Genomic DNA, 13,132 nt, shown 5'->3' with positions numbered 1-13,132 from the left:
CTCCATGGGTGCACGTTCAGCCTCCAGTGTATTTCAAACTCTGTAGCTTACAGGTGCCACACCATTTTAAGAAAACACTTTAGGTAATGGAACAGAGTAAGAAACCACATCTGACTTGCACATATCTCTCTGCAGACACCAGTAGGCATCACCTATTTTGAAAGTGGTTTTTATAACTAAACCTTATTTGAGAATGTTACAGAGTAAACATCATCCAACAAGTAGATGCAGTCCAAAGAATTATCCTTAACTTGGGTGTTTGTGTTCCAACTCTGCATTTGTACCACCCTAAGTAAATACCTCCATAACCAAATCCTGACAAATTTTATGTTAGCTTGATACATCAAGTATCAATCAATCAATAATATATCAAATAATGGCTTCTTCTACAGCAGCTTTGTATCCTGCTAAGCATACTTAAGGGAATCTTTTTTGCACTGAATTATTTCATTATTAATACTATTTGCTTTTCACATTTTGCAATCCAAAACTGGACAGTTAGTTATGAAATGGATACATTAATTTATTCTTTTCCGGTCCCTCTTTCCCCTGCAAGATATATTTATCACATATCTCAAACTATGATTCCCACAACCTATCTGCATACAGTTATTACATGCAGTGTAGCCAACCACAACAAATAACCTCAGTCCCTTGAAGTCCCTTAGAATTCAACTCTGGATGGAAACACTAATGCATTAAATAAAAGTCTACCTGGCTAGATCCATTAACAAATTCCTTTTGGGATCAGAGTCACTATTTTTAAGAGTATACACTATTTTTAAGAACTACAACAGCAGTAATAACCAACTATTCATCCAGTTGCGTTCCACACAACATCAAATTTCTCTCCTTCCTTTGTACTCATAGTATAAAAACAGGTTCCAGTCTCTGAAAACAGACAAACTTTAGACTTTATTTTAATGCAACTTACAGTAATCCTGTTTTCACTGGGAAAAAGCAAGCAATTAATAACCCACACCACAGAAATCTACTTTTGAAAGGCAACATTTACCAAAGCATGTAAGTGAAAATCTGGCACAAAATCTCCAGATCTTTCTAACAATCTGCTGCTTCTGTTCCTTACAGAAAAAGACACCCAACTCCTGAAGCAAAAAGAAAGACTAGCACTAAAATAACTCATTTGTTGACTGAAGGCAACTTCCAGGGGCTCCCACTTTGCTGCCCATCAAGTGCAAAGCCACCAGCACAATCAAAACTAAAGGCAACCAAAGGAACAAGTTTAATGGAAACAGAAGGGTGCTTTCTATGGGAGGCAGCAGGAAAAGGAGGCATTCAGGCTGGAGTGGAGAATGCATCCAGCTGTCAGGAGCTCTAATTTAGCTGACAGCCCAGCTCAGCTGCCTTCAGACACCAGAGAGTTCAAAGGGAGGTGAAAATGAAGATAAAAGAGATAAAGGCTGAAGAACAATGCATTCTATGGGACAGCACAAGGTTTTTATTTAGTTCAACAAGTCAGCCTTTGGAACAGCCAACAGGCACAGCATGTTTGGCAGGAATTTACCTCAGAATTAGAAAGGTGTATTTGTAAGGTGTTAAAATTATCTGGGGTGAGAAAAAACCCAACACCTTATCAATGAGAGTAAACAGGTCTGGAAGAACTATCTTTTGAATTTTTAAGCTCCAGAACTGCCTGCACTGCAGGTGTCATCCTGAAAAATTGCTCTCTGCACCCACCAGAAGGAAGTGCTAAAAGGACTTCTTCCTCTAGAGAAGAACTTGCTTGAAAGCCAGGCTAAACCCTCACATTTTGGTCACAGAAACAGACACAGGTACATGCACAGAACAGACATACACATGTGCTACCTTCCACCTTCCTCTCTGCACTACCCTTAATTTGCCTTACAAAAATTGAGCAAGATTTTTGAAAAATAATGTTAATACAGGAAAAAAACCAACCAAAATGGTTCTGTCCTGAACAAACTATCAAGTTTGAAGTCATGAGGATCTGATATATATAGTAGAGTTTGGTCCAACAGCTTCCACACGGCTCTAATAGAAATTAGGCATCTGAAAAGTCTGGTTGAAAAGAGCCTTAGCTAGAAAATATTAAAGCACTTTTTTTCTGAAGTCAACCCCATATTTACTGGTTCTGTGAAGTTATTTAATGGTTTCACACAAAATAATTTGTCCAAAGAGACACCAGGCTGTCCTCCACAAAATTTAAAGAATTCAGACCTGACAAGATACCTGTCATTAAACTCACTGCCAATGTGGTGGCTTGTGGCTTCTTGTGCAACAGGCAACTTCAACAGATGGCAACTCGATAGCCTTGCCAATTACACAGCGTAATTCTAAGCCATACAATGATTAACGAGATAAGAAGCCACAGAGCCAAATGATATTGGAAAGCAAGTTTTATTCTGACCAATTTAAAAATTATTTTGATCAGTCTTACCAGTTAGCTGAAAAGAAATTTAAAAATAAACATTTTACTGAGCAGGAAACCCAAAGCTGTCAGCATGGCAGGTTAAAAGGTCAGGCAATTTTGCCAATCACAAGAACTAAGGTTGAAAGCATTATACATTAAGCAGTTGTGAGCTGTGCTATTTTAAAATAATTAACTTCACTAGGTGTGCCATCCTTCACTAACAGGTAGATATTAATGTATAAAATTCAGAAAGACAAAAGCAGAATTTTACACTATTGGTGAAATGTCCAAACTAACAAAATGTGTTCCTTATCTTCAGCTAGGTATGAGAATTTAGCCAGAGGAAGTATGTTTTGAGAGCACAGTTTTGCAGCAGTAAATGCACTGTCTCACCTAAGTCCCTCTGTGCCATGCAATGCCTCATGATGCTTGTGCTCGTGACTGTGCTTTGTGTGTGCTATGAAGCATTAGCTCTCTTCACAAACATTAGTCAAATACATTTCAAAGAAGCGAATCACCCCAGGTAAATCCTTCACAGAGGTGCACTGAGGCCAAGTACCTTTTACATGATTACAGTGAGAGTCTGTTACAAAACTGGAGTCAGAGTTCAGCTCTTGGGGCACTTGGTGTAAGCTCCGAGTCCAGAATCAGAACTAGGGATCTGCCAGGGCACAGTGCCAGGGACAAGGCTCCTGATGCTAACTGCTGTGTCCATGCTCTCAGCACACATCACTGCACTCCACACAAAAGGTAAGGGGAAAATGCCAAGCAGTACATTAAGGGAACTCCAATTAATAATTAAGACATGGGGGTAAAAATACATTGTATTTCCGGATAATCAATAAATCAGGGGCCTTCCATTTCTTCCGTTTCATGCCTTCCACCTACAGGTTCAAAAGGACACCTGGAGACAGCCCTTGACCAGTGGTAGTCGAAAATGAAAGAGAATTTTTAAAAACTCAAAAAACAAGATGTTATGAGAGAGGTTGAAAATAACATGCAAAGTTTTCTATTCTCATGATATGACTCAGTTGTTCAGCTTTGTCTTGAATACACTGCTCAGGCCAAGTCAACACATCTTAAAATAGACACATAGCAGAAGAAATAACAAGGTCCAGAGACGGGCGGTGGAAATGATTAGAGAGATGAAGAGACTTCTGTATGAAGAGAGATCGAAAAAGTTAGCACTTAGACAAGTGACAAGGAAAGGTGAACATGCTAGAGACAGACAAGACAACAAATGTTTATGACAGGTAAATCCAATATTACTAATTGCTGTTTTGATAAGCCAGCAGAAGAGACAGTATGGGATTGGAAAGGGAATTTATTTACAATCAACAGAAGAAACACATTGCATTAGAGATCTTGTTTTCTTGTGGAACTCTCTGCCACAAACTGACACGGAAACCTAGACTTCAGTAGGCTTGGAAGATTACCCACTTATGCAGATAATAAACCCATTGTATTCACAGTAGGTAAAAACAATACACACCTAGACATAAACCCTCATGACTGAGGGCACCCAAAACCCACACCAACTGGCACTGCCTGCAAAAATTTTGCCTTTGGTGCTCACCAGACCATGCCTTAGCAAAAGGCTAAATGTTTCTACTTAAAAATTTGAAAATTAAGGACATGAGATGAGGCAAAACAGTGTTTGTAGAGGTGATCTAATATTACATGTCCTGTGTTTCTAGACTGGATTTTTATCATTCACTCATTCCTCCAGAGTGTTTCAGTATAAAGATTCAAGGGTGCTCCTTGCCACACCTCTACCCAATGCACTCAACAAATGATCCCCAGGTCTTTTTGTATGATGTATTACTCCTGTAACTTCAGAGGAAAATATGGGGAGGAAGACTACCTTGGGGGTCAGGACATAAAAAACTTTCATAAAAGATGTAAAAAGTTGATTTTAAAGTGTTTACTGACTCTTTATCCTTCCATCTTCCCATGGGACACTGCTTTATCACGAAAATACAGACCAGCTTTATGTTCAAGTAGAATCCACCTATGGATTTATCTTTATCTTTGGGGAAAAAAACAATGAAGCAAATGGAATTAAAACAAGAAGGAGGCTGTTGTTAACCAAGGGCTAAAGTCCAGTACACAGCAAAAGGAAGGGTTACAATCCTGCCACAAGCCCCTTTGGCATAGATGTGCTTAGGGTGGAAATGGAAGTAGAAACAGAAAACAGAAAATTCTTTACTTGCTCATCCATGTGGCTTTTTCTCTTTCTGCTCCTTCCAATCTTTGCTGTCCTCTACACCTGTACCTTGGTGGGTGTAAAATGCACACATTTTTATTCCCTACAGATTGTGGTGACCAGGGAATGACCAGAAATGCCTGGTGTGGTTGTCAGTGTGATCACTCTGTGCTCTGAAGACACAGGTGTTTGTTCAGGCACTGTCCTGACAAATGGAGCTGGCAGAGGCATCATTCCCAACACCCTTTATTTCTTTTTTTTCTTTTATTTTTCACAGACCAAACATCAACATTAAATCCATGGCTACAGAGCTTTAAAAGGAAAAAAAAAAACTGCATGGCCCTTCATATGTTTCTATTAGAGTGCCTGGGAATCCTTCCATTTCCTAGACCACAGCTATCTACAGAGAAACAGGATGATGCTGATACCGTATCTCTGTTAATACTGAAGCAATGTAAATGTCATGCCATGATAAATCTCATTAAATAATGCAAAATTAAATGTTAATTAGAATTGTTGTCTGTAAAATTGCTCAGATGTAATCACCATAAACTGTCTCATGAGTGGTGTGGTTGGTGACTAATGACCACAAACAAGGATTAAGGATGCACCTTCCAACCTCCCATGGAATTGCAAAAAGTTCTCTCTTCCTGATAGTTTCTATACTGTAATACAAGGCAGTCAGTGTGAGTTTATAAAAGTTTTATGTGAGGTCATGCTGAAAGAAACAACCTAAGTAAGTGCATATGGTGTTACTGTTCCCATATATATTCAGTTTACGAGAATCTCAAAAATGTACTGGGCACTATGCAAAATCCTCTTCCTTTTTACATACTGCATCAAGATAAAACAAACTCCCTGTTATCATTGGCAAAAATTATTATTTTTTTTGTAGTAAAAATAATGGCAAAAAGGAGAAGAAGGCCCAAGGTCTTGCTCCTTTGATTTCTGATTCATTTGCAATTGTCAGGGCACGAAGTGTCAGAAAGGTCCCAGACTTGCTCCCTATCAAGTTGTTTGCTATCAATAAGGCAAAGGAAAGTTCCTCACTGATCATGTTCAAATGAATAGCATGACCTGGGGGTATGGTATTTCCTGCTGCTGAGCTGCCCAAGGATGAGTCTGTCCTAAGGAGGTGATTAAGGATCACCATGGTCCAACCCAATACACCTCAAGATTAAGCCAGGGATCCCACTACTAATGCCTGCAAAGCTGCTGAAAGATGGAGAATCATACTTACTCATCCAGCTCTTCCTCCTCAGCTTTAGAGGTATCTGCATAGAGGTATTTGCTCATATCCACTGGCCTGATGTTTTTCCTTTTTGCAGGTTGTGGAGGAGAATCTCTTACAATTCCAGGTGCTTCAGGTGGGTGATCTGGCTCATCAAATGGGTTTAAGTACTCTGGGGCATCTTCATCCTTGAAGGGATTGTAACTGTCACCATAGAAACTTTCATCTGGCTTTGAAGATGAAGCTCTTTCAGGGTGGAGTTCTACCAAATAACAACAACAAAAAGAAAATTAAACAGATTTAACAAATTAAAAAATTGAAACCATTTAATCAGATCTTTATATTTTAAAGGCATATGAAAAGGTCTGCTTCTTAACTCTCAATACATGAAGTTATAGCCTAAGGTGAATTTTCATGCTTGTTTATTCCAAAATAGGTCTTTCAAAAGGTCTTTTAATTTAGACTATATTGATTGAATAGGCTTCATTTTCTCACTTACTACAGCTCCTGCAACATCAGTTATTTGTCATATAAATGGCATCACAACAGATATAAAAACATTTTCACAAACTATTTGCCAATTTGTGTCCTAACAAAATGTTCCTAATTATTTATTTGAGTTTTGAATAAATACAAAAGACATTCTGCATTTTATAATAATACTGGATTTTAAAATGGTGATAGTAAGTAGGTGGCCTTTTAATTTCTTAAAATTACTGAACTAAAAATCAGCTATTAAGTATGACCAGTAATTACATACCAAAACACATGTGCCTCTGTTAACAATACATAATCTCACTGTAAAAACTGATTTAAATTAACCCTAAAGAGACAGATAATCAAATCACTCATCTTTTATTTGGATTGTACAACAAAAAGTTGTACAAGCTGGAGCTGCATGCTGTTCTCTGTGTAATGTCCTTTCTGCAGTGTCTGTTATTCTACACTGAATGGCTTCTGCATACTGAATAATGCCAATTCCCATACAGCAATACAACATTTGTAACAAAGACAAACAGGTAATGTTAATTTTACTGTTCTTGCAGCATCAAATAATCAGCAGCTCTGTTCAATACCAGATGTGATATACTTTCAAAATCCACACAAATAGGAACTTCAATGCAGCATCATTAAAACCTAACTTTCAATAACCATATCCATGTTATTCTTAACAACAAGTGTGTGCTTTTCAGAGATATGGTTACAAAACTGGACTAAACATACTTCTAAGGTTAACAGAGCAACTCTAAAAGTTATTTGTGACAAGAGTCTAAAAAATAAAAAGATGGACTTCTAAGTGGATTTTTCACTGAAGAAATACTTGGGAAGATGAACTCTCTAGTCACACAATGAACAAAGGGAAGCACTGTGCTTAGGTGAGCTTGGATGGATGAGGTACCAAAGCTGCTAATCCTGGCAAATTGCTAGAAAATGTGAGAGTTCCTACCCTGCTAGCAAACATCCAGCTCACCCTGAACCCAGCCATTAGCACAGCCCAAGGTGATGGAAAGCCCTACCCCATGCAGTGTGACCAGCTCTAACTTACAGTGTGAACCAGAGCCATTCCTAGCTGGATAGGAATATGATCCCTGACTTCACCTCTCTGTGCACTGGACTAGTCACTGGATCAGAGCAAAGGCTCAGAGCAGGAAAGGCTTTAGCTCTTCTCAGCTCTACAGAGATCCACCTGCAGCCTGTGGAGGAGACCCAAGCTGGAACATGGCCATACAGACAAACAACTGCAGGAAAAAGTCAGGGTGTGTGCTTGCAGTATGTCAGCTGCAGTGCACGTGTTCACTCCTACAACAGAGTAAATGCTTATCCCTTAAGAGAAGGGATAAACTATTGGGAACTTATGCTGGGAGAAAGTGCAGTTACTGCTCAGCAGTATGTGTGTTAACCCTAGGTTATGGGTGATGTGATCATAAGCCCACATCCTTTGAAGAAAGCTGTTTCAGAGAAAGCCATAGTGAAATAACATTGAAGGTCTATAGCTTAACTGAAAAGGGAAAAGAAAGCATTCAAGGCAGAAATTCTTAAATGCACAAATATGATCAAATCAAGCAAGAATCCCTCAGAGTACTATAGATGAAATAGAGCAGAGCCCAATATCTAAAATGTATCTGTTCATTTATTTTAAGCTAAACTAGAAAAGTGGTTCCATATAGACATAGGTCATTCTAGTCTCCAGTGCAGGCGGCCAAGGCCAGCAAAAGCTTCACTCTGCTTGCCCTGAGATGTCCTCAGTGTGGGTGTTTGCAGCTGAGCTGACTCCTTGACACTCAAAGCTTACACGTCCAAACTGTTTTTAAAGTCAGGGGAGTCAAATCCCACCCTCACTGTATATACTGCACACACCATGCCTTGAAGCTCATGGTAGTCAGAATACTACTCAAATATTACCCACAAATTTGGTGATTTGATGAACTAGAGCAAGCAGAAGTGCTCTGGAGATGTGTCCTCAGAAGACAGTTCCATACACAAAGCAAAAATAACTAATGAAATGCAGAAAGAAAGGACTAATACCTTGTTCAAATAGTGTGGCTTATTGACAAAGCTTTAACCAAACTTTTTACAATTTTAAACCTTGCTCAAATATTAGAATATTTTATCAAGAGAGTGGACAACCACAAATAGCTGCTTCTGCAACTCCATATGATGGATCATTGCACCTGCACATGAATCTGTTGATAAATACACATTATCATATCTGAGGGAAACCTTCTCATAACACACAAGAAGGAAAGTCAGTAATACATCATGAAGTTAAAAACATTCAGGGAAACAATCTCTTAAAATTATGTTGTAATCTTTTATTTTTAATTTGCTTTTAAGTGTCTCCTGGAAACAATGAGTTAAATGCTTGTTTAAATCTGATACATTATAAGGGGCAATGCAAATGGTTTTTGCAATTCTTTCTATTTCAACACTGGATCAAGTGCTGTAACCCTAACTATGACAAAATTCTTTCTCTTTTTCATAGGCTCAACAGGAACTACATGTTTGGCCTTACACACACAGTGTTACATATAAGTGCTCAGACACCTCTGGCTTGTTGTTAACTAAAATATTTCACAAAATCCTACACACATGCTGAAATTTTAAAAGCTTCTAAAAATATCATTCTCATGACACTTTTAGAGGCAGAATTTTGTAGAGGCTCAGCTAAAACCCACTTAACTTGGCTACTCATTCTCTCTACTCTTGCCATTCAGGATTCCATTTTCCTCCCCCTTCTGCTTCCTTCAATGTAGGGACAGAGGGTTCCCACAAAGGTCCCCATCTGAACCCAATCAGGTTCTCTCCCATGAGGTCTCTGAAATGCTTTAGAACACTTTTGTATCAAATGTTGGTCATCACAAGCTTCTCAGGAACAAAATAAGTTGTTGTGATGATGACTCAACAGCACTGCTCTTAAAGTCACACCCACTGTCACCTGTCACTTTTCTGTAACAGACTCAGTTTCTCAAAGAGCTAATGATGGTGAGAAGTGCACTTTGGCAGACTAAAGATACAACAGCTTAGAAGGGGTCTATTTCCCTCTTGAAGCTGCTTTTACATTCAGAAGGCAGCACAGATTCCCTTGCTTTCCCCACATCATTCACCACAGCTCCACAAGGACTCCAGTCTCTACATTGATATAAATTAAAAAAAAAAGTAAAAGATGCTTGCAGTTTGGCACATTAAGGGTCAAACACAAAATAATTTTGCATGATTAAGTAATAAAGCCACAGGGGTAGGAGTGACAACAAGACAGGTAGAAGTATTACTCCAGCAGAAGCACCAGCTGCTCTTGTGCCAGATTCTGGAAACATTACTTGCCCTGACTCCACTGAGAAAGACTGTTTGTGATAATAATCACTCTGGCACTACCTATCTGCACAATCAGCCAGAGCATCTCCAGAAATCACCCTGCCCTTCAACCCACTTGCCTTTTGTAACACAAACACATTGTGACACATCCCTTAAAACCAAACAAAACCTCCACCAAAACATGGCACGTAGCACTTTCCCCTTGGCAGAGGATGAAAGCAGCAGCCACATGTGAAAGGTGCTGGGTTACGCCATGGGCTGCAGGCACACGGGCACCAGGGGATGGGAGCACCCAACAAACAGCACCAAGCAAAGCTGCAACTGCCCAGTGCTTCTAGAAAGAGTAGACTGGCATCCCCATTCACCACTGGTGACTTGCTGATCCTTTTATTCATACACTCACAACACACTGCTTTTCCTGAAGAAATAGAAGGGACAGAGGCACCATTTTCCTCTCAATTGGTTCCTGTGCTGCTCTGCATGTAGGAGTACCCTGGAATGATTTGGGGTTTGCTGCTGCATTGTAACACTGTTCATTTTCAGAGTAAAACATGCTGCAGGGAGCTCAGAAGTCCATGCACAAGGTGATGAAATACACTGCTGAAGTAAATGGTGGTCTAAATGACAGGGGGTACCAGCAGAGAGTTACCCTCACGTTTCATGTGTGTTGTATAGGTCATGCACAACTTAAAATTTTGTATTCCCTACCAAATTAAAAAAAAAAATCTGGAGTGATGAAAGAATGTTGTGGTTTTCTACTTTCATTTGTTGTACATGTTGACTTCCCCAAGTATGTATTTTGCACAGAAATTAACTGATTTTATAATTCTGTTGCACTGTGACTAAAAATCCAAAAGGCTGTCCTCATATGATCATGCAAGAGTAATCTAGTATAAAGCTGTAGAGATATAGTGTTCAAAAAGATAATTTTTGATTTTCCCAGATTTCTAATGTCTAGCTGACTTAGGAGACACAGAGGGAATAAGCCTCAATTTGACATGTCAACCAAGAAACACATCTGAAGATTTTTTTGAGGTGACTTGTTGATATGCACATTCACTCTGCTGTATGTGTAAAATCACTGACACTGAGGACTTTTTAAATCCCAGCAGCATCCAGAGCCAGCTTGCTGATGACCCTCTGCCATGCACCACACCTACAGCGTGCACTCACGCCTTTAGTTTCTCTCCACCCCACATTCCCAGGGTTAAGTGATTATGGGATTAAGAAGATAGAGGGAAAGTAGCTGGTTTGTGAACAGGCACAAGAAATATCTGTCTAGGAAACAGGTATCTACTGGCAAGTAATCCTCCTTTCTCTATGAGTGACTGTCAACACATACATATTCATACTCTGGGTAACTCTGAGCACACACGTTACAGGCTTGATAGGAATATCCTTGGAATATCCCTGCCAAATAGCAAATCATGCCTCCTCACATCTGATGGCAAAGTACTCAGAAAGGAGGCTCCAGCTGGCTGCTCTGCACGTCTTGGGGAAATTAAGTAACAAATTCTAGAGAAGAATCGGAACTTTCGCAAAGTCTAAGTTCCAGATTATGCCTTGTCCAGATAAAAAGATAAAGAGACTAACATGTAAGGGAACAGAAAAATACTTCATCCCTGCACACATAAAAAGTTAATCTCTTGATTTAAGCAGATCACAAGACAAGTGAAACAGGTAATGTGACTCTTTAAGCCTGTAGGAGAAAGCCTGCCTTAAAGTCCTGAACCTCTGTCATTCTCTCGAGCTTCTGGGGTGGCCACCAAAAAGGTTACATTCACTTCAGGATGCAAAAGCAAACAAGCAGGCACAGTTTCAAAGAGCTTCCTAGAAGTAGATGGCAGTATTAAAAGTTCCACTGAAGTCTCAGAATAGAAGAATCATGAGTGAATAATGGGACACAAACAGGGCAGCCTTCAGTAGCTGGGCAAAAGGATATGAACAGCTACAATATTGCGTAGCCTTAAAATGCATTTCAAAACAAAGGGAAATCTCCCCAAAATGGTAATGTCTAGATGCTCCCCATGTAGAGACACTGATCCAATTAGCCATAAAAATACACAGCAGATTCTGCTGTTGCTGGAGACCAAAACCATCTTCTCTAATTCGTCTCAGCACCATTTTTTCTCCCCCTCAACTTTCTGTGGAGGAAGAGGACTGGAGGAAAGGCACATGTCAAGAAGGCCAAGCAAGGTAATGGGAACACAACCAGTTCCCATTATAGGGACAAGACAGTGGAAGAACCAGTGATTCTCAGAGGTGTCTGAGGTAAAAAGAACAATCCCTCAGAAGCCAATCATCGTAACATTAAAGCTTTAAAAATGCCACACCAGATGTCTAACTCTTTGTCTGATAGCCTGGGAATCACTCTTTCAGCTGATCTTCCAGATCTTTCCACCTGGTTTAGTGCTCCAGGAAGACACTGTCACATGAACCTTACAGAAGATCCACTCCTCCCAAATAAAAAACACCTTATGACATAGTAGGAAGAATCTAGTGACACCCTGTTTATCCCAAACACTGTCCTGTTATGGTATGTTGACTGCTGCATGACAGTGACTGTGTGTGGGAGTAACACTTGGTATTCACACACCCAACAACTCAGCATTGCTGCCCACAGCTGGAGATGGGACACAAAAGTGATCACAGAGACTGTCCTAAGCACACAGAACAGACCCAGAGATATGGAAAAGTGTCCACACCTCTGACTGAAGATGACTGTGGAGGCAGACGTCACCAAAAGAACCACAATCAACTGAAAAAAACCATGCCCCTGATAGGCTGAGAGTGTTTTAAGAACATAAGCAAGTTGATGTCTTGGATGCAGGCTGCTCACAGTGAGCTTGCCACGAGTTATCGAGCTACACCAGTACTAAGAAACACCACCAGCTGTTTCTCTCTGTCCCCAAGATGAGAGAAAGTCACTGTATTTTGGGGCCAGAACACCCACTGCTTTCTTCCAGAGTGAGTTCTCTCTGGAAAGGAAAGTTGGGTTTGGAAAAAGCAGTTTAGGTAGGATAGGACTTGTACAGCTTTCTCCATGGAGAAGGGAGCTCTTCTTTCTAAAGCAGAGAAGGAGGAAAGGAATATAGACCATGGCTCTTAGAGCAATTTATTTATGGACTACCAGAGAAGTTTACATTCCCACTTACTCTGCTTCCTTCCATGATCCTAAGGGATCACTGTCAAGGAACAGACAGGAAATAAAGCCAAAGATTAAGACACCAGAACTTAATCCATATATATTGGCATCTACAAAGCTGAAATAACTCACTTCTGCAGCTCTAGAAAAACCTGACAACTTTATAGGAAGGAGAAGGTGCCCAGGATAGTGGCTTTATGGCTTCAGTTGCCAAATACAGAAAATAGTGCAACGTCCCTGTTTCAGAAATACAAGCGGTGAGTCACACCACAGCCAAAGTGACAGGACTTGATCTCCACCCACACCATTCCCTGCGGACTCTGAAGGCAGAAAAACTGCTGTGAG

The 13,132-nt window shown here is 40.0% G+C and overlaps 1 protein-coding gene across 8 annotated transcripts in view; it reads right to left on the bottom strand.

The window, feature by feature from the left end:
• The window catches only part of EHBP1 (EH domain binding protein 1), a 206,796-nt gene that overhangs the window by 106,346 nt on the left and 87,318 nt on the right, over positions 1–13,132 (bottom strand). For all 8 annotated transcript variants that reach the window (XM_059467501.1, XM_059467502.1, XM_059467503.1 and 5 more), the window contains one exon: positions 5,839–6,091. In XM_059467501.1, coding sequence (XP_059323484.1) covers positions 5,839–6,091 — 253 coding nt within the window. The remainder of the gene's footprint in view (positions 1–5,838; positions 6,092–13,132) is intronic.

Source organism: Ammospiza nelsoni, chromosome 3, assembly GCF_027579445.1.
Source record: "Ammospiza nelsoni isolate bAmmNel1 chromosome 3, bAmmNel1.pri, whole genome shotgun sequence".
Classification (NCBI taxonomy): domain Eukaryota; kingdom Metazoa; phylum Chordata; class Aves; order Passeriformes; family Passerellidae; genus Ammospiza; species Ammospiza nelsoni.
This window is presented reverse-complemented; position numbering and strand designations above follow the sequence as displayed.